This window comes from Harpia harpyja, chromosome 9 (genome assembly GCF_026419915.1).
Source record: "Harpia harpyja isolate bHarHar1 chromosome 9, bHarHar1 primary haplotype, whole genome shotgun sequence".
Taxonomy (NCBI): Eukaryota; Metazoa; Chordata; class Aves; order Accipitriformes; family Accipitridae; genus Harpia; species Harpia harpyja.
Window position 1 is genome coordinate 26,428,585 of NC_068948.1, and position 19,295 is coordinate 26,447,879.

At 57.7% G+C, this 19,295-nt stretch overlaps 3 protein-coding genes across 4 annotated transcripts; 2 read left to right on the forward strand and 1 right to left on the reverse strand.

Annotated features, from left to right (window-relative positions):
- Nucleotides 1-32: 32 nt before the first annotated feature.
- Nucleotides 33-5,285, reverse strand: LOC128145548 (natural killer cell receptor 2B4-like). Of its 2 annotated transcripts, XM_052795812.1 has the most exons (9): nt 5,071-5,285; nt 2,487-2,807; nt 2,133-2,414; nt 1,443-1,565; nt 861-925; nt 668-733; nt 444-509; nt 247-306; nt 33-144 (listed from the first exon to the last, which is right to left on the reverse strand). In XM_052795812.1, the coding sequence occupies exons 1-9, from the start codon at nt 5,153-5,155 to the stop codon at nt 67-69; spliced, it is 1,146 nt and encodes a 381-aa protein (XP_052651772.1). In that variant the 5' UTR covers nt 5,156-5,285; the 3' UTR covers nt 33-66. The 2 variants fall into 2 exon arrangements, with proteins under 2 accessions (XP_052651772.1, XP_052651771.1); XM_052795811.1 differs by lacking the exon at nt 33-144 and having other exon boundaries at nt 151-306.
- A 113-nt stretch (nt 5,286-5,398) lies between these two features.
- On the forward strand, nt 5,399-8,026 carry LOC128146614 (natural killer cell receptor 2B4-like). Its single transcript, XM_052798135.1, has 4 exons — nt 5,399-5,891; nt 6,736-7,056; nt 7,129-7,410; nt 7,722-8,026. Exons 1-4 carry the CDS (start codon nt 5,834-5,836, stop codon nt 7,868-7,870), a joined length of 810 nt encoding a protein of 269 aa, XP_052654095.1. The 5' UTR covers nt 5,399-5,833; the 3' UTR covers nt 7,871-8,026.
- A 2,084-nt stretch (nt 8,027-10,110) lies between these two features.
- Nucleotides 10,111-15,529, forward strand: LOC128146586 (uncharacterized). The gene is made up of 2 exons (XM_052798054.1): nt 10,111-11,567; nt 11,903-15,529. Exons 1-2 carry the CDS (start codon nt 11,114-11,116, stop codon nt 12,175-12,177), a joined length of 729 nt encoding a protein of 242 aa, XP_052654014.1. The 5' UTR covers nt 10,111-11,113; the 3' UTR covers nt 12,178-15,529.
- The last annotated feature ends 3,766 nt before the right edge of the window (nt 15,530-19,295 follow it).

Sequence of the window (19,295 nt, forward strand, 5' to 3'; positions counted from 1 at the left end):
GTCTCTGTGTGATCCAGGAGAAGAGGTCTGTAGGGAAGGGAAGGTCTTGCTGAGGCAGCCGGGGCACTAGGAATGGTGGTAGCCAGCAGGAGCCGGGGGTGATGTCTGCAACGGGGGACACCAGCTTCTAGAACCCCCCGTAGCCTGCAAGGAAATGGGTGAGGTTTAGCATGCCACAGCCCCAAAAAGCTGATGAGCTTTGGAGATACCCAGGTCTTGTCTTCCCACTGGTCCGGTGCCTGTTACCTCTACGTAGGCAGTGGAAACCAAAGCTGGGTCCAACCTCTTCTTCTTGAGAGAAGACGACTGTGGAGCAGAGCAAGAACCTGCCATTAGGCAATGCATGAGCAGGACAGTGAACCCAGCACCCGGTTGATGAACCGAGGAGACCTGGGTTTCTGTGCCGCTGCGGAGGGGCCGGGGTCACAGTGGGGCAACTTCACCTTCATGGTGGGCTGAACCGTGGAGTAGATGGTGTAGCTTTTGGGCTCCTGAGGGTGGCTGGGTCCCTGCCAGGGAAAAACGGTCGAGATGTGCAAAGAAAAACAAATTTTGGGCAAAAGGGGTCATCTTGACAGCTGCTATAGATGCAACCAGCACAGGGGCTGCACAGCCAAGCCCACAAGGCAGCTCCAGTCCCCCCTCGCCAGCGCAGGACTGACCCTACCTGCATTTTGGTGCAGATGACAGCATAGACAGTGTTTCCTCCCACGGTGGCCTCACTGGTCCCATTCTGGGGGAGAAAGCAACCCCAGACTGGTTAAAGGATGCAACCTGGGGTGACAGACATTTCCAAACAGAGGTTTCATCCCTCCAGGTAGTGTGGGGAAGAGATGCCCAGGGACACCCCCGGCACTTACGGGGTTTCGGCCGGTTTGGGCTTTGCCCACCTCCTCGTAGACAGTCAGCATCTGCTCAACTTGTCCTGGGGGAGTTTGAAGGGTCAGTTTAAGACCACTGACATGTTAGAGCCCCCAGACTGGGGGGGTTCAGCCCTCAAGCAAAGCAGAGGGAGAAAGAGGTCCCTTGGCAACTGGGAGGTTTTACTTTGTTGGCACCTGGCAGGGGCTGGGGAGGGATGGGCCAACTCAGAATAAAATTAATATCCAAACCCAAACAGTCCTCTAGACCCCATGGGACAAGGCCTCCAGGTTTGAGCACCAATGCTTGGGCTGCTGGGATGCTTCATCTAGCTCATCAACCTGGACCACCCTGCATCAGCAGGGATGGGCAAAGACTTCGCGCCCTGTGCAGCACCTGGCAGGGGGGTGACAGTGCCCGGTGGCTTGTCAGGCACCAGCCCCAGGACAGAAGGAGAACCCCAGGGCCAGCACGGAGAGCATTAGGAGTGTCACAGCAGTCAGGAGGAGAGCAGGGGCTGCAAAGCCAAAAGCCCACGGCTGCCCATCCCGCCAGCTACCGCACCAACCCCAGGGACAAACCTGCCGGGGGGTCCTTTGCTCGCTTCCTCCACCAGTAGCAGGAGACAATGAGGGCTATGGAGATGGCCAGTGCCAGCACCAGGGACACAGCCACTGCCCACCATGGAATGATGCTGGAATGCCCTGGGGAGGAAGGAAAGGAGAAGGGGACATCTTCGATGCAGGGCAGAGCCTTGAGCCATTTCTAAACACAGTCTCCATCACAGCTCACAGCACAAGGGGAAGAGACCTGGCCAGGAAACCTCAGCCCTGGTTCTTTCCCAGGAGAGGAAGCTGGGCACATTTTGGCGTCAGTGTGACAGCCTCCATGGTTTCACTGGCCCAAGCAGGGAGATGAAGGGCCCCGACAGAGGACTGGAAGCAGTGCTGCTTGCACGCCCCCTAAATCCTGCTTTTGCAGAGCTGAGGACAAATTACCTGGCTAATTACCCCTGGGCACCGAGGCTGGGTTGGATGCCAGGTTGGATGCACAGGCTCAGAGCACTTGCGGGATCGATCCTGCCACATCCCCACCGCTGCCAGCTACGGTTCACAGCCACGCAGCACCTTCCACGCTAGCTGCGCGCTGCACCGCGGCCCCAGCCCGTGGCTACATCTCCCGTTTACTCATCCCAAATGGATTTAAGTCCCAAATCTCATTTTGGAGCTGGAGGGGCAGAAACTCCCCCCCCCAACATTTGTCCCACAAACCTGAGGCCACAGCTTGGCAGGAAGCTGCTGTGACGTTGGTGCTGTCTGTGCTCCAGCTCACCGGGTTGCTCACGTTGCAGCGGCAGACGGTGGGGTCGGCATCCCCATGGACCTGCAGGTGCAGCCAGGGCTGGTGCTCCAGGGCTCCCCAGGGATCCCCACTGCAGGACCAGCTGTAGGAGACGTTGCCAGCACCAGACACAGTGCAGACCAGTGAGAGGTTGCACCAGCCCTGTTCCCAGTCCAGGATGTGTGTCTCCAGGTGCAGCGAGTGGACGGGCTCTACGGGGACAGAGCTGGTGAGAGGGGACAGGGGAGACAGGCTGATGGGGTGATGGGGACCTGGCTACTCACCCCACACTGACACACGGAAGCACCGGGTAGTCAGGGTGCCTGATGTGTCCTCAAATTCTGCCTCATAGACCCCACTGTCTGCTGTGCTAACCAGGCTGATCTGCAGGGAGAAGGTCTCCTGCTGGAAAACAGCTCTCCCAAAAAAAGTACTGTTGGAGAATAGGTCAGCTTTATACTTCTCAACCGTCAGGATCCGCTGCTGGTATCCCGCATCCAGTCTCACTCTCCATGTGACCTTTGTCCATCCCTGCGGGGGTTTCTCCAGCTGCAGGTGCAGCGCTCCATTGGCAGACACGGCTTGTTCCCAGCACTCCAGGGGTCCTAAAGCAGAAAGGGATGAGCGAGGGCTCGCAGCCCTGGGAGATGCTCCATGGCTGGGGAGGAGGCATAGCTGCTGGAGCCCACCTGTGCCCCCAGCACAGCCCCTCCTGCTCCTCAGGGGTGAGCTCAGCCTGATTCTCCATCGTCATCCCCAAGATGGTGGTACCCTTCGCTCTGCACCAGCCCAGGTTGGTTGTGTGTCTGTCTGCAGCTGCTACTCTGGCTATGCATTGCAGATGCTCACGCAATAGCCTCTGGCCTGCCCTGAGCAGGGATGGTTGCAGACCCTCTAATCATAGCATCTGGTTGCTTGTTTGTGCCTCAGCTCCTTCCTTGCCCATCCAGCCTGGGGAACAGCAGGAATTTTGCCCGCTGGACCTTTTTTCTTGAGTTTCTGTGCTTGCCTCCCTCTTTTCAGTGCAGCCCCGGATGTCAAGGGCTCTGGCAGAGGCAAGATAAAAAAGCCCCTAAAACAAACGAACACCCACGGCTGCCGGGGCCAAGTGTGCATACAACCTCATGGCTTCCTCACGGCTGCATGTGGTCAGAGCAGTGCCGGGAGCTGCCTCAGCCGTGGGTAGACTTTGTCCAGTACAGCCCCACACAACCACCTGTCGTGCAGCCCTCAGCAAAGCCCGGCTTGCACAGCCATCAAGGCAAGCATCAGCCTCCAGAGCTTGGCTTAGCCCACCCAGCCCACAACCCCTGGCAAGGCTTTGTCTCCGTGCAAGCGGTCCGAACACCGAGCTGTGCTTGGAGGACACCTGTGGAGCCACCAGCTTTGCTATCTCCTGGCACGGCCAAGAGACCCCAGGCAGCTCCAGCTTAAACCTTGTCTTTGCAAAGCCACAGGCATGAGGATTCCTGCCCTCACCAGACCCTGGGGTGTAGAGGAGACATCCCCATACTCAACAGATCTAGGAATACAATCAGCCAGAGCAAGCAAAGGCAGAAACATCCTCCCCTGGAGACATGAAGGAGCAGGCTCTATTTATCAGTTCCCACCCCTGATGGCTCACACCTGGGACCTGCAGCTCATTACAAAGGGGGCCCTTCCCACCACCCCAGGTACTAAACAGCCTGCAAGAAATAGGAGTTATTGCTTATTACTGCTTTGCAGGCATCTAAAACTGCAAGAAAGATGTAAGGGCACCTTAATGCCCTCATCCTAGGCTCCTGGAGCTGCCCTGGAGGGAGGGTGCTAGGGCAGTGGGTGTGCAGAGTCAGGGAACAAACGATGCAAAAACACACCCTGCAGCCTGGAGGTGTGATTGTAACCCACTGCATACAGCTGGTATGAGTGCTGGGGTCAGGCTGGTGCAGCACACCGTGGGTTAACCATGCCAGCACCTGCAGGGAGGTTTTGCAGCTCAGCTGAGCCTGTGCGGGCTGTGGGCTTTACTGCTTTAAGCAAGCAACACCCCATCTTGTGCACCCACCCCTGAGCAGCGAGTGCCCCCCAGCCCTGCACCATCAGGGTGGGCAATGGGGTTGGGAGACGCGTCTTAGGGTGCTGAGAGAGGGAAGGTGGAGGTGATACTTGCCTGCTCTCCCCATGAACAGGGAAGGGTGGCACGATGGGGGATACAGAAATGCAGCCAGGAGATGCTCCAGGCATCAAGCTGGCCCCCGAAATTGAGCGTTTGTCTGTTCCCCTCATGCAGGAGCTGCTGGTTTTAGGAAGAAGACCCTCAGCCTCCACCAGCTCCACTGAAATCGTGGGGGAAAGGTGCCATGTTTGTTCAGTGGAGAGACCTGGCCTTGAAAAGCTGCATTTCTGGGTGCAGGAAAGGTCAGGGCCGGCCATGGGGTGTGGGCTCAGCTCTGTCAGGGAAGTGACTTCTTTCAAGCAAACCCTGCATGCTGCAGGCAGCAATGCTGCCTGCGAAGGGGAATCGGCACTGCCTGAAAGCTGTCCCGGTTCTACCTGCTCTGGGCAGGACTGGACACAGAGAACTGAAGAAAAGCCAAAAAAACCCCAACCCAGCCCCACTCCATCTCCCAAGGGACCCCGAGCCCGGCTCACTGCCCGTGACCCCGCAGACGTCCCTGGACTGAGTTCCTGTGGATGCCTTCACGCCAGCAGCCCAGTCAGCCTTTCTCCAGCACCCAGCTCCCCGGGGCAGGCAGCAGCAACACCTTCCCATCCATGCATCCCTCCTGTCCTGCCTGCAAATGCTGCCAGCACCCAGGCAGTGAGCCCCTATCCTGCAGTGAGCACCCATCCTCCCAGCGAGCCCAGCACCACGTTCCCCTTCCTCACCTTGGCCGCTGGCTGCAGCCAGCAGCACCAGGCAGAGCAGCACCGATGGTGCCAGTGGGCACCAGGGATCCCGATGCCAGTGCATCTTCAAATGGCACCCGAGGGAGCTGCCTTGCAGCCAGAGAGGTGCAAAACCCCTCAGAGCTGGCGACTGTCCAGCAGCAACTTCCTCTCCCGCCTGCGGTTCCTTTGCACCCTCCGCCTCTATGTGTTATCCTCCACGCTGCCACTCTTGACCCTGCTGTCACCCCCGCTGTCACACCCCCCCCAAGCCCAACCCTCCCCCGTGGTGGACGCCAGCGTGGATGCCAGGGTACCCCGAGTCCCCGTGGGGCAGAACACAGTGGGGAAGGATGGGTTGCTGGCTGCCCCGGCAAGTTTGGCTACAGGGCTGGATGGCTGCAAACCTCAGAGGAAACTAATTTTAATTACCCAAGGGGGTGGGGGCAGGTTTTGGGCGTTTTGCTTTCCTTTTGCAGCTTGACTTTGGAGCTGCACGGCAGCACTTTGTAATGTGCGGACGTGTCCAGCACCCTGACGGCAGGCCAGGGGCAGCCCTGAGCAGCAGGATTCCGCCCATTGGGTAGCAGTGGTCAGCCCAAAAACCCCTGTGCCTTGTGGTCAGGGAGTTGGGGAGCAGTGCAGCCCAGCCAGGGGGGCTCCCAGCAGATGTGGGGGGCAGTGGACGCAGAGCAGGGGCTGATCTTCCCCCCGTGCCCTCCCTGATCTCCAACCCCAATTCCCACCTTTCCCTGGCACAGCAATGGAGCATGTCATCCTTCTCCTCTTCATCTCCCTCTTCTTCCTCTGCCGAGCCCAAGGTAAGCGTGGGTGGGTGGCCCCCAGCTCTGCCACGGGAGCTGCAATGAGTTGTGTCCAGCCTCTGTGCCAGGCATCCACATGGGGCTGGTATATTCCTTGGGAAACTGCTTTTAAAAGCATGCCCAGGGTCAGTGCCTGGCTGTGGGTTGGTTTTTGGGTTTTTTTTCCTTGTGCAAACTAGTGAGCAAACAGCTTGTCATGGGTTCAGAGTAGTCTCTCAGGTTGTCAGGTGAGGAAAAAAAAAAAAAACACAAACTGAAGCCAAAAGCAAAAGGCTCTTTTTGAGCATCAGAAAACCTCAGCACTACAGGTATTGCTTAAATTGGGCCATTGAGAAGGAATTTTTATGAAAAATTGTCCATTTTTTTAAGAAAAGGCTGCGTGTCTAGGAAAAAATGCTCTGCTCGTGAGGATTTGACTTGCTGTAGGAGGCACAGGGGAGGGCAGTGAGCAAGAGCTTTGTCAGTGCTTCCCCCGTCTTTGGAAAATGGAATCCCCTTTATGTTAGCCTTAGATAACAAATATATATTGGGTGAAAATAACCCCCACATGCACTGTTTGGAGTAGCTGTTTCTTACCAACCGAAGGTAAGCGGAGGCGGAGGATGAGAGAGAAGGAGGAACTGAAAACAGCTTGCCAAACCGCTCAGCCACTCCAGGGGCAACCAAGGGATGGCTGAAGGCGCACAATGCCAGAGGCTTTGAGCCCCAGATCCCCAGGGACGGACAGAGCCGGGCTGTGCCAGGTGTGGGACCCCACAGTGGTGGCGGTGACCATGCCCCGTCACGAGCCATGGAGCATCTCCCAGGGCTGCGAGCCCTCGCTCATCCCTTTCTGCTTTAGGACCCCTGGAGTGCTGGGAACAAGCCGTGTCTGCCAATGGAGCGCTGCACCTGCAGCTGGAGAAACCCCCGCAGGGATGGACAAAGGTCACATGGAGAGTGAGACTGGATGTGGGATACCAGCAGCAGATCCTGACGGTTGAGAAGTATAAAGCTGACCTATTCTCCAACAGTACTTTTTTTGGGAGAGCTGTTTTCCAGCAGGAGACCTTCTTCCTGCGGATCAGCCCGGTTAGCACAGCAGACAGTGGGGTCTATGAGGCAGAATTTGAGGACACATCAGGCACCTTGACTACCCGGTGCTTCCGTGTGTCAGTGTGGGGTGAGTAGCCAGGTCCCCATCACCCCATCAGCCTGTCCCCCCTGTCCCCTCTCACCAGCTCTGTCCCCGTAGAGCCCGTCCACTCGCTGCACCTGGAGACACACATCCTGGACTGGGAACAGGGCTGGTGCAACCTCTCACTGGTCTGCACTGTGTCTGGTGCTGGCAACGTCTCCTACAGCTGGTCCTGCAGTGGGGATCCCTGGGGAGCCCTGGAGCACCAGCCCTGGCTGCACCTGCAGGTCCATGGGGATGCCAACCCCACCGTCTGCCGCTGCAACGTGAGCAACCCGGTGAGCTGGAGCACAGACAGCACCAACATCACAGCAGCTTCCTGCCAAGCTGTGGCCTCAGGTTTGTGGGACAAATGTTGGGGGGGGAGTTTCTGCCCCTCCAGCTCCAAAATGAGATTTGGGACTTAAATCCATTTGGGATGAGTAAGCGGGAGATGTAGCCACGGGCTGGGGCCGCGGTGCAGCGCGCAGCTAGCGTGGAAGGTGCTGCGTGGCTGTGAACCGTAGCTGGCAGCGGTGGGGATGTGGCAGGATCGATCCCGCAAGTGCTCTGAGCCTGTGCATCCAACCTGGCATCCAACCCAGCCTCGGTGCCCCCCGGGGGAGGCAGGGGATGTCCCCCCCATCCCCAGCTTCTGTCTTTATTTGCAGGTGTTTCCTTGTCCTACTGCAGAGTGAAAGGGCTCCTCTGGCTGCTGCTGCTGGGCAGCCTGGTCGCAGCCGTGGCCATCACACACGTCCTCGTCTGGCAGCGGGGATCCCCTTCCCACCGTGCTCCCGGCTCTTCGGGTACTGGGTAGGACCCCTCAAAGGGGGAGCCTGCAAAGCAGCCACTGGCCCCCACCCCACTTTGTGCATCACATCAGGCCTCAAAACTCCCTAACAAATGATCTGCTTTTAACTGCAGAGAGCTGCTAACCCGCCTGAGCATGGATTAAAGAAAAATCTGCTTCTTTTTTTTTCCCCAGTATTCTGTATTTTGGGTTCATGAACAAGTTCTGGGCTGTTCTGTGGAGAGGACAGATCAAATTGGCTGCAGGGGTTTTCACCCCAAAAGATGAGGCTCCCCTCCAACAGCCCAGGGCAAAGCTTCCCCCCACCCCAGAAGAGACCCCAGGGGTGGTGTTCTCCCTCCGGTTTTGAGCAAACAGGGACACACTCCCCTCCCTGGTGTCCTGCCAGACTCCTCACTCTCGGATGGAGCCGTCCCGATGGGATTGGGATGCGGGGACTGAGGAGCATTACCCCACCCCAGCCTTGCGTTAACTCTCCTTCCCATCCTTTAAAGAAGCAGCTCGGCGTGTCACGCACTCATCGCCGGAGGTTTATTCCCTCTCCCAAATATCTTAACTCCAGATCTGACGCATTTAGATAAACCGCGGATGGGGCGCCTTGTGGAAGGAGTATCATGTTATCTGGGCGCAGCAGCAGTTTGTTTGTCCCTTATCTAGCCCTGGCCAACAGATACCACCTCGTTAAATCGCTGGTAGATGTTAATGAGCTTGTCCTGAGAGTGGTTTTGCTAGGATCCAGCAGCAGTCTCGGCTTTTCCTTGGGATATCAGGGATGCCCAAGCCCAGCACAGCCCTGCTGAGGCCAGGCTTCCCCAATGTCCACACCATCCCCTGCCCAGCAGCATCATTTGGGGCCAGTGGGTTGCAGGCAGCCGCAGTGCCGCTGGAAGAGAGCAAGAGGCGCCAGGGCCAGTGGCCCCTAATCCGATCACCCCGGCGTCTGCTTCTGCCCTCTGATCCGTGCCACTAATCACCTTATGGTAAGCTCATTGCCTCTGCGGTGGCCCCGAGCCATTCCCCGGCTCCAATGCCGGGTTGGATGCCGGCAGGGAAACCGTGGCTGGGAACTGGGTGATGCATGGGATGAGTTGGGGAGCAGGGATCCCCACTGCGAAACAGCCACCCCGAGAAGGGGCCATTGGCTGGTTCTGCTGGGAACTGGGCAAACAGGTGGGAAAGGGGCAGATTCCCAGCAAAAGTCGTGGAAAAAGGCTGTGGCACGGGGATCAGGGAGAGATGAGATCAGCTCAGCCTCTCCAGCAGCTGGAGCGGGTTCCTGCAAGCCCACCAGCATGCCCACCCAAGGATGCACAAGCCAATGGGTCCCCACTCCATCACCCGGCAGTGACCACAATGCAATGGCTTCAACTCCGCCGGTGGGGGAAACTGAGGCACGGCCTGACCCCCCAAGCCCAGACAGAGACGGGGCTTTCCCTCCCCGTGCCGTGCCCCGGCAGTGACGTGGGACACGCTGGCTCCCACAGCCCCTTCCTCCCCCTTGCAGGCAGAGGAGCAAAAAAACTAATTAAGGCTACAAAGGGAAAAGCAGCGTTTTGCAAGGTTGAAAACCTCCGCTCCAGCGAAGGGGCTGAGCCGATTAATTAGAGCTTTTGTCTGCGGCTCCATTCAACATGTAGGGAACAATTTACATCAAGGGGACCTTCCTTGGGCTGGAAGAGCTTTGCCCAGGGAGCGCGAGAGGGGGGAAAAAAAGGGGGGAGGGAATGAAAGGGGAACATTTACCATCTTTCACAGACCACGTTGAGGAGGAAGGGAAGATGCTGCATACTTGAAGCACCGCATTGCAGAGGGTGTTTTTATTCAGCGCATCATCCGCGGTTTCTCATTCCCCTTCCAGCTAAATTTGGCCCAGGAGATGCGCAGGCGAGGAGGGCGGCGGAGGGCTGGGGGGGCGGGTCTGCACAGGCAGAGCTGCTCGCGTGGTGGCGACGGCTCGGGGATGCGTGGCTGCTTTCCTGGTTCCAGCATCCCTCCGGTGTTCAGGAACGCAGCCGGTACGGCCAAACCAGCTGCAGGATGGGAGCGGGAAGTGGGCGGCCATCCTCTATGAAGCTTTTACACGGATGCCACTGTCGGGGACCCCCACAGCCCCCACACACACACTTCTCAGACAGGCAGGTTTTAAATGCTTTTTCTGTTTTAATGGGCCTGCAGGCCATCCCCGCAGCATTCCACCTGCGCTCCGCTTCTAAACCACGGAGGGAGGAAAAGCCACTTTTTTTTTTTTAACCAGAATACTCTCTCCCAGGCCGGAGCGTGGCTCTGCCCGAGAGGTGGCAGCATGCGACCGCACTCGGTGGCAGCCAGGCTGGGCTTGTCCCTGGGGGGCCTAGGCCTGGCCCTGGGCGGGGGTCCCTGACCCCCCCCCAGCATCCATCCCACAGGAGTTGAGCCCTGGTTCCATACGCTGATCCCAGATCACTTGGGAAAGCGATAACTGGGTGGAAACCTTCGCTTTTGAGTGGGACAGGGATGGAGGATGGGACTGCATCCAGGGGAAAGCAGCTTTCCACCCAGAGCATTTTATAGAGCACCTGAGCATCCCCCAGCCCCAGCTAAAATTCACCTGTCCTGGGGGACAGCCCCTGCAGCAGTGTCCCCCTTCCCAGCTGGTTCCAGTGGGAAAAGGGCCGGGATGCACAGGGGAAGGACCCCAGCCCCAGCTCTGCCTGTGCCCCCCCGGGCTGGTCACACCCAGCAAGCAGGATCTTAAACCTCTGCCTCCCCTCTGCCTCTGGTCCCATCACCTCCGCCGGGTTATTCATCATCCGCACAAGACAGTGGTGAAGTGGGAGCAGCCCCTTGCTCTCCTGCCTGTCCCGGGGCAGAGTCAGGCCCTGGTACATCCTGGCAAACACCAGCTGCCACCGTGTCCTCCATGAAGCCCGTCCCACCCACCAAGTTACTGCTTCCCTCGCCCCACAAAAACCCATGTCCTTCCCCGTAGCAAGCCTTGTGCAATCCCTCTCTGCCAGAGTTGTCACCAGCCCCGGGGGGTTTCCTGGCCCTGTGGGGGGGCTCAGGCCCATGTGTTGGGGGCCACAGCATCTGCTCAGGCCCCCCCAGCCAGCTCCACCCAAGGAGGGGACATGGTCGGAGCCAGGATCACACTTCTTTGCTGCATGCTGCTAGCGGCAGATGGGGATAAGGATGCTCCTGGAGCTGGGGTGGACAGTTTGCCTCAGGCAGGGCTGAGATGCTGGGGCAGGTGGGCTGGAGCACCCTGGGATGCTTCAGGGTTTTGGGGTGCTTTTTTTTGGGGGGGGGGTGGAGACCACCCTTGCCCTTACAATCGCCACAGCTGTGGTCATGTCTCCCCCCCAACCATCTCGTGGCACCTGGTGCCTTGCAGGTCTGTGTCTCTGTTGCGATATCAAGCTGCTGAAGGGGCTGAAGGGACAGTCCCTGTCCTTCCCGGCCCTGCACCCCTTCTTTGCGGATATCACGCGGGTCACCTGGAGGTCCCAGGGGACCCACATCACCGAGGCCAAGCCCAAGGAGAAGAGGCTCACCATCGACTACATGCCCAGGCTCCGTGGCCAGCTGTTCATCCACCCCACCAACCTGTCACTGGAGATCAGACCACCGAAGCTGGGGGACAACGGAAAGTACGAGGTGGTCGTGGACACCTTGTCTGACCCCACCAAACCAAAGACCTTTTCCTACTCATTGAGGATTCATGGTAAGTCCAAGAATGGAGGGAGGAGGGTTGTGGGGACCAGGCTTGGGTTCAGTCCACCCTGGGCATGTCCCCATGAGGGTGGGCTCCCACTGTGTAAGGCCCCCAGCCCTGAGCCCACCCATCCCATGACATCTCCCCCTTGACCATGCAGAGGAGCCCAGGAAGAGCATGGTCAGTGGAGAAATTCCCCTTCCTCTTTCGGTGCCTGCGTTCATCCGCTGCACCCACTGTACCCAGCCCCAGTGACACCCAGACCCACCCCAAGGTGGGGGTTGGTCCCTGGTCCCCAAAACAGCCGCTGGCCCCATGGCTCATGCCATGCCCCGTGCCCATAGGTGGCTTGCCCATGATGCCAGCCGGGACCAGTGACATGGGAGGACAGAGCAGGAGCACCGTGGGACCTAGGGGAGTGACCGAGCCTGATGCAGGAGATACCAGGACACAGGGCACAGGTGGGGGGCAGCCCCCAGACGGCAGCGGTGGGCTGGAGGCATGCGGGGTGCAGGACTACTACTGTGTGGTGAAGGCGTATCTCATGGCCACTGTCTTCGGGCTACTGCTGATGCTGGTGGCCACTGTTCACAACGTGACCAGGGACAAAGGCACCTAGCTGGGGGATGAGGTCTCAGTGGGGCCGAGAGTGGGGTCTGAGCCCCTCAGCATCACCGCTCTGCAGGGATCGTCCCCATGGCAGCGATGAGCCCGTATTCAGGGCTCCGGGTGCGGTGGCTCCCCTGCCTCCGTTTCCCCAGCCAGGGAAAGCCAAGATTGCTCTAATAAGGGCCCCTCAAGGATGTGAAGTGAAACCCAGTTTCCTCATTTGTTGCACAAGCAGCTGCCCCAAAATGCGGCAATGCCTATTCCTTCCAGAGGCCACCGCAGCCCATGGGGTGCCCGGCAGCTCCCTGGCACCCGGCGGGACCAAAACACATCCTGGTGCAGCCCCTGCACTGAGCGTGCAGCAGCATCGGGTCTCAGCACACCTGATCCAGGGACACCTCTGTTACTGGGACATCATCGGTTTCATATTTACGGCCCCGAATCCAGTGCGAGATAATAATTCAGCATTTCATAAAACCTTCTATAGTTTATAATAAGTGAATTATTTACTGGTGACCCTGACTAAATGCTGCGTGGCATAAATTATTGAGTGGCAGATCTGTCAAAAAGTTCTCATAAATAAGTTATCTGGTGCCGTCTTAATGTTCCCAGTAAATTACTCATTCAATCTCCCATCTAAATGCTCTCCTGGGGAAATTACTCACGCCTGCTGATTTATGAATTAGGCCTGGGCAAATAAGGACGATTAGGAAGGAGAGCCCTGCCAGGACACCCGAGGGTTTTGCGTCACCGTGATGCTTCATCCAGAATGCATCCCTGGTGCTGCCCCGTCCCAACAGCCGCTGGCTGGGTACCAGGCAGGACAGATCCTGGTCTGCCCTATGCACTGGTCCCAGAGGGACTGTCCCAACCCCGGGGTGCTCAGCACCCTCCTTCCAGCTACAGGCACCAGCCAGGCAGCCATCCAGGGTCAAGCACCGATCCTGGGGTCCCACAGTGATCCCGGAGTCGGGCAGCAATCCCAGGGTCCCGCAGCAATCCCATGGTCCCACAGTGATCCCAGGGTCAAGCAGCAATCCCGGGGTCAGGCACCGATCTCGGGGTCAGGCAGCGATCCCGGGGTCAGGCAGCGATCCCGGGGTCAGGCAGTGATCCCCGGGGTCCCACAGTGATCCCAGGGACAGGCAGCGATCCCGGGGTCAGGCAGTGATCCCGGGGTCAGGCAGTGATCCCCGGGGTCCCACAGTGATCCCAGGGACAGGCAGCGATCCCAGGGTCAGGCAGTGATCCCGGCGGCGGGCAGCTTCCTGCAGCAATGCCTGAGGAAGCAGCACCCACTCCCAGCCCTGCTCCGCTATTCCCCATTGCAGGAGGGAGTCAGTGGGGCTCCCCCAAATCCACGAGCATTCCCCCCAGCACCCCAGTCACCTCAAACAACTCCGCAGCAGCCCTGGGCTCGTTACCTGTGCTTTATTGCCTGCAGGCTATGGCACACTGCTCTGGCCATATGTTTTATTGCCATTATAATCATCGCCCGGCAAGCACGCATTTCCATCTCCCCCAACAAGCCTAAATCCTCCCTGCCAGCAGCCCAGGGTCGCTCTCGATGTCTCGAGCACACCAAGAACCATATTTCTACCAGGTCCTGGGCATAATTAAAGCATCACCCAAGGAGCTTGACAGCTGCGACCCCTATGCAGAGGCAAAGCACAAAGTCACGAGCCCTGGGAGGGGACCTCTCCACTTTTACCATCCCTCTCCCCGCCACTAGTACGCGGGAACTGCAGCCGCTTTCGATGAATCTCTTTGCTCTGCCTCTTATTCCAGGAGTGGAGCTGATTAAAATAATATGTTAAGCACAGCTCGACCTCGTGGGGTGATGGGGTGGGGAAGTGCCTTCCCCGTTGCGAGGCACAGCCTGCGATGGAGGCAATTAAATCAATCATGGAGGATGATGAATTGGGGAGGGGGGGGTGAGGCAGGAGAGAGGAAAATTCATGTGTGAGAGCCGGGAGTTTAACGGGAGACCAGGATGCTGCACAGTTATCCGCAGTGGGAGAACCGGATTTGCCCCCGCAGAGAGGGGATCGGGATGGGGATGGGTCTCCCTGGGGATGCTCCTACATCTGCTTCAGTGCAAAGGCCACCCTGGCCACTCTGCCAGGTCCCCATGGGAGCCCTGCTCGGCCATCACCCATGCATCAGGCCTGCACCAGTGTTTGCTTTAATAATTGAATGCCGGTTTGGGGGACAATTATTTATTTAAAGGAAACAGCATGTTAACAAGAACACAATCTAATCCCCGGTGACAGATGTCTGCTTTATTAGCACCTCTGTCCGAGAGCCGAGCCCGGGAGGCAAACAAACAAACACAACAAATAAAACCCTCATTAGAAGATGTAAGCACATGCCAGAAATTAGTGTGAGGGGGAAAAAATAAATATTAAAAGGCGGCAGCACTCCTGAGATGGCTGCTCATGCTGGGTGAAGTAGAGGGAGGTGATGCTCGGACCTGGGGCTGGACTGGCGCCGGGGTGATGCTGGAGGCTGCGTTTCGGCTAAATCCCCTGCTAGATGGCACCTGGCTGTCCCTGGGGCCCTGCACCAAGGGGTGCAACCAGAGCTGCTGGGTGAGAATGTGTTCCCTTTTCACCTCGTGACGCCCAAATCTGCTCTCCTTGCCTGAGCCCAGCATCAGGGAGCAGCAGGATTTGGGCAATGGGGAAACTGAGGCACAGAGGGGCAAAGGGATGCGTCCATGGCGCCCAAGGGAGACTCGTATCAAGGAGCCCTTTGTGGAGGAAACCCTGGTTGCGGTGGCGGGGAGCAGCCGGGGAAGGACAGGCAGCGCAGGCAGCAGGTTATGGAGACAGGATTTGTCCTGGCAAAACAGGCTCAGTCCTCAGCCACTGTCTGGGGTCCGGAGGAAGGAGAGCAGATTTTCCCCCCGTGTAGGATTAGTCCAAGGAACTGTTGGGGGGTGGCTGGCCAAGCGCTTTGGGGTGCTGGGGATGGGGTCCCGATGGCCAGGGCAGGGCTGGGTCACCATCACCCGCTGCCTGTGGCCGGATCCAGGGCACTGCCCCCCCCCGCCCGACTGCCTTCATCCCAGCTCAGCTGAGAACGGCGGCGATCGAGGCAGTGATGGATGCCACAGCACGCCAGCCCCGCGGGGGCTCTCTGGCATGTCCCCATCTGTTTGGTGTCCATTTAGCAAATGCCTCTGTGAGGACCAGCTGTGAGCTGGCACCCAGCACCCGCTGGCACCCAGCACCCACCCTGAAACCAACTGGGGAAGCCAGAGTGACTGGTCCCCCGGGCTGGAGTCCCCCCTCAACCATTTCTCCCTGGGACTCAGCTGTGCTCCAAAAAATAAAGGAATTAAAGAAAAAACGACATCAGCAAGTTGTGGAGGGTTTGGTACCTGGCTTCCTGCAGCACCTGGTGGGGATGCTCTGATGTCTAATATAGGGCTGAACCCACTGAGCGCAGTCCCAACAGCTCCCACCTCCCCAGCCCCCTTCTCGTCCCATCTGCTTTATCCCTGTGACTTGACCCACTTGTGAAATTTATTTTAAATCAGCCAAGGAGTTGAGGAGTTATTGGCAGGGGGAAGGAGGCCAGAGAAGCGAGAGGAGCTGCCTTTCCTTAGGAAATCAAGATTCCTGCAGCTCTTTGCAAATCACCATCCACCAAGCAGGCAGGAGCTGGGCAAGCAGTGCCCGCCGCAGACCCTCCTGGAAGGCAGTTAATTACCATGGAATAGAGGTCACGCCAGCAGGAGCATACAAGCACAGGCAAAGAGACTTCCTCGTAATTGCTTTTGGAAAAAAAAAAAAAAAAAATAGTAGAGAGACCTAACACAGGTCTGAAGGGCTGAGGTATAGACTTCTCCAGCCTGGCCGCTTATCTAAGCAGGGAATTCACCTGCCTTTCCCCGCCGAGGTGCTTTTCATAAGCCAAAAAATATCTCAAACTATTTTTTTCTGCTCCCTGGCCTTGTCCCCTGGCGAGTGGGAAGCAAAATCCCTTCTCCTGCATCCCACCTCAGCCACAGCGGGAGCATCGGGCATTGCAACTCCCCGGAGACCCCCAGGTCCTGACCCGGTGCAGACTGGGGACGGCTAACGAGCGACTTCGTTAGCCATTCCGCTCCAGTGCATTGTTCATAATGAGGAAAGGCGAGCGGCTGCCTCCAAATGGGTTCTGGAAGCTGCTCGGAGACATTAGACTCTGTATAAATATCATTATGATTGTTATTATTATTGGCACAGATGGGCTTTCATGGCCCGCCACGCACCGCAGGAGATCCTGTTCTGCCTCCGGTGCTCGGTGAGTGGGAGAAAACAAATTGCCAATGCCAGTCCCGGCTCTGCGCGGTGCTGGGTGGGGGGGGTCGTGTACCCCCCTGCCCTGGTCCAGCTGCTCCCCCCCCAGTCTTCCACCCCAGCCTGGGTAGTGTGGTGGGATGGCATGGGAGGAAGGACCTCTCACCTGGCACCGTGGGGACTGTGCCACCAAGGATGTCCCCAGGGCCACGATGGCCAGTGCTCACGGCAAGGATGGGCGTGCTCAACCCGCCCCGACGCTGGGGTTGATGGGCCTAACGCCAAGTTGGTTGAGCCGTGCTGTCCTGTGGGGACTTTGCCCCCCAACCTGCCAAGCTTTTGGGGCCTTTGGGGTCCAACACTGCCTCTGCTGCTCCCCCTGACCTCCCAGCCCAGCCCCGTTCCCAGGGGAATGCAGTCCCTGACCCTGGCCACTCCTGGTCCTGAGCAGCGAACACGATGGCATTCTCCTCTCCTCCCATCAGCAAATTCCCAGCCACCGTCGCTGCTCCTCCCTGACCTCTCTCCCCTTCCTCCGTGCTCGATAAACTCCTTCATATTTCTCTCCACTCCGCAGCCATCTCCTCTCCTACTCAAATTCCTCTGAGTGGCTGGGGGGGGTGAGGGGGGGGCAGTTCTGCGGGGCCCCCCGTCCCCTGGGAGACCCTCCAGTGCTGAGGGAAGAGTTTGGCTGGATTTGGGGTAGGAGAAGCCAACAGGCATGGCAGTGCCCGGGGACAGCATGGCCACAGTCCTCCCATCAACACCTCCCGTCCCCCCGTGCCGATCCGGACACAACCTGCATCGCCCACCAGCTGCCTCCCAAGAAGAGCTGCTGTTATTACTTTTAATAAAACATCCTTTATTATCATCTCTTTTTATTGCAATCATCTGTCTCAGCTGCTTCAGAACCCACGAAGGCTCCTGGTGCCCCCGGGGGCTGTGCTGGGAGGGGCTTGGGGGTCCCCAGCTCTGTCTGGGGGGGTCTCTGGGTGTCACTCCCCATCCAGGAGCAGCGGGTCCCGGAGAAAAGCTGCAGCTGAAGGAAGTCCCTGAGGAAGAGGAGGGAGCCTGGAGCCCCCCAAGCAGGGAACTGAGGGGGAGGCCGGTGCCTGGTGTCAGCTGAGAGCCACCTCCTGCATCGCACAAGGGACTCCGGCGACCTGCCGAATCACAGCCACCGGGCTGGGGTCGAGAAATCCCTTCTAGAAATCCCCATCAGAGCCAAAAAATTTGGACTTTTTGCTGTCACGTGTGGCAGTTCAGCAGCCTTAACTCCTGCCGCGAATCAACCCCGCGGCCGGGCAGCATTGCTCTCCTACCCCCTTGGCAAAGCCGGCAGCCGCAGGCGAAGCGCGGGAGATGCCTGCTGACTCAGGCGCTGGTTCCCATTTGCAATGTTTTCTCTAAAACCCTCAGGGCTAGAAATTCTATTTAAGAAGGGAAAAGAAAAGAAAAGAAAAGAAAAGAAAAGAAAAGAAAAGAAAAGAAAAGAAAAGAAAAGAAAAGAAAAGAAAAGAAAAGAAAAGAAAAGAAAAGAAAAGAAAAGAAAAGAAAAGAAAAGAAAAGAAAAGAAAAGAAAAGAAAAGAAAAGAAAAGAAAAGAAAAGAAAAACCCAACAACAAGAAGAAAAAAAAAGCACCAAAAAAACCCCAACCCCACCATGAAAGCTGAAGCTTCTGCCTCCACCAAGAGCTTAGCTTGCTCTACTCAACTTGGAAAGCTTCCCTTCCCCGGAGCCTGCGGGCAAGAGGATTTTTGGAGGCGCGGATATCCAGGGCCTTTAGCTGGAGCTTAGGAAGTTTTCCGAAGAGCAATAGCAAGAGGAAAAGCTGAAAGCTTGTGCAGTGCAGGGAGGGGAGGGGAACGTGCCTGGGACACTGGAGGAGAGGGCAAGGGCGAGGGTGAGGGGTGCAGCACAGGCACCCGCGTGCTCTGCCCTGGGGGTGCTGGGGGGGCCACACACCCAGCCAGCCACAGCGTGCACTGGCCCCAGTGTGCACACACATACTCACAGAGACATGCACACTCCCCCCAACACGCATGCACAGATGCACACACACATGGATGCACACAGAAGCACAAACCCAGGCTGGCATGCTCATGTACGTGTAGACACCCCAACATGGACACGCACACATGCACACCAGCATGCGACCATGTGCACGCACACAGGCGTGCCAACAGGCACACACAAAAAGCCCCCAACATACAAACACACGAACACAGACACCCCGACATGCATGCACACATGCACACACGTGAAAGCACCCCAGCACGCAAAAGAACATATGGATGCACACCCCAGCGTGCATGCATGCACACCCCAACATGCACACACATGCAAGCACACACCCCAACATGCATGTAAATGCCCCAACATGCACACGCCCCAACATGCACACACATAAATGCACACCCTAACATGCATGCATGCACCCCAACATGCACACACCCTAACACACATGTACACACCCCAACATGCACACACATGCAAGCACACACCCCAACATGCATGTACGCACCCCAACATGCATGTATGTACCCCAACATGTATGTACGCACCCCAACATGCATGCAGGCACCCCAACATGCACACCCGAGCAAACGCACACCCCAACATGCATGTATGTACCCCAACATATACGTACACACCCCGACACGTATGTACGCGCCCCAACGTGCATGTACACACCCCAACATGCATGTACACATGACAACATGCATGTACGCACCCCGACATGCATGTACATACCCCAACATGCATGTACGCAACCCGACATGCATGTACACACCCCGACATGCATGCACCCCCCCATGCACACACACACACACACAC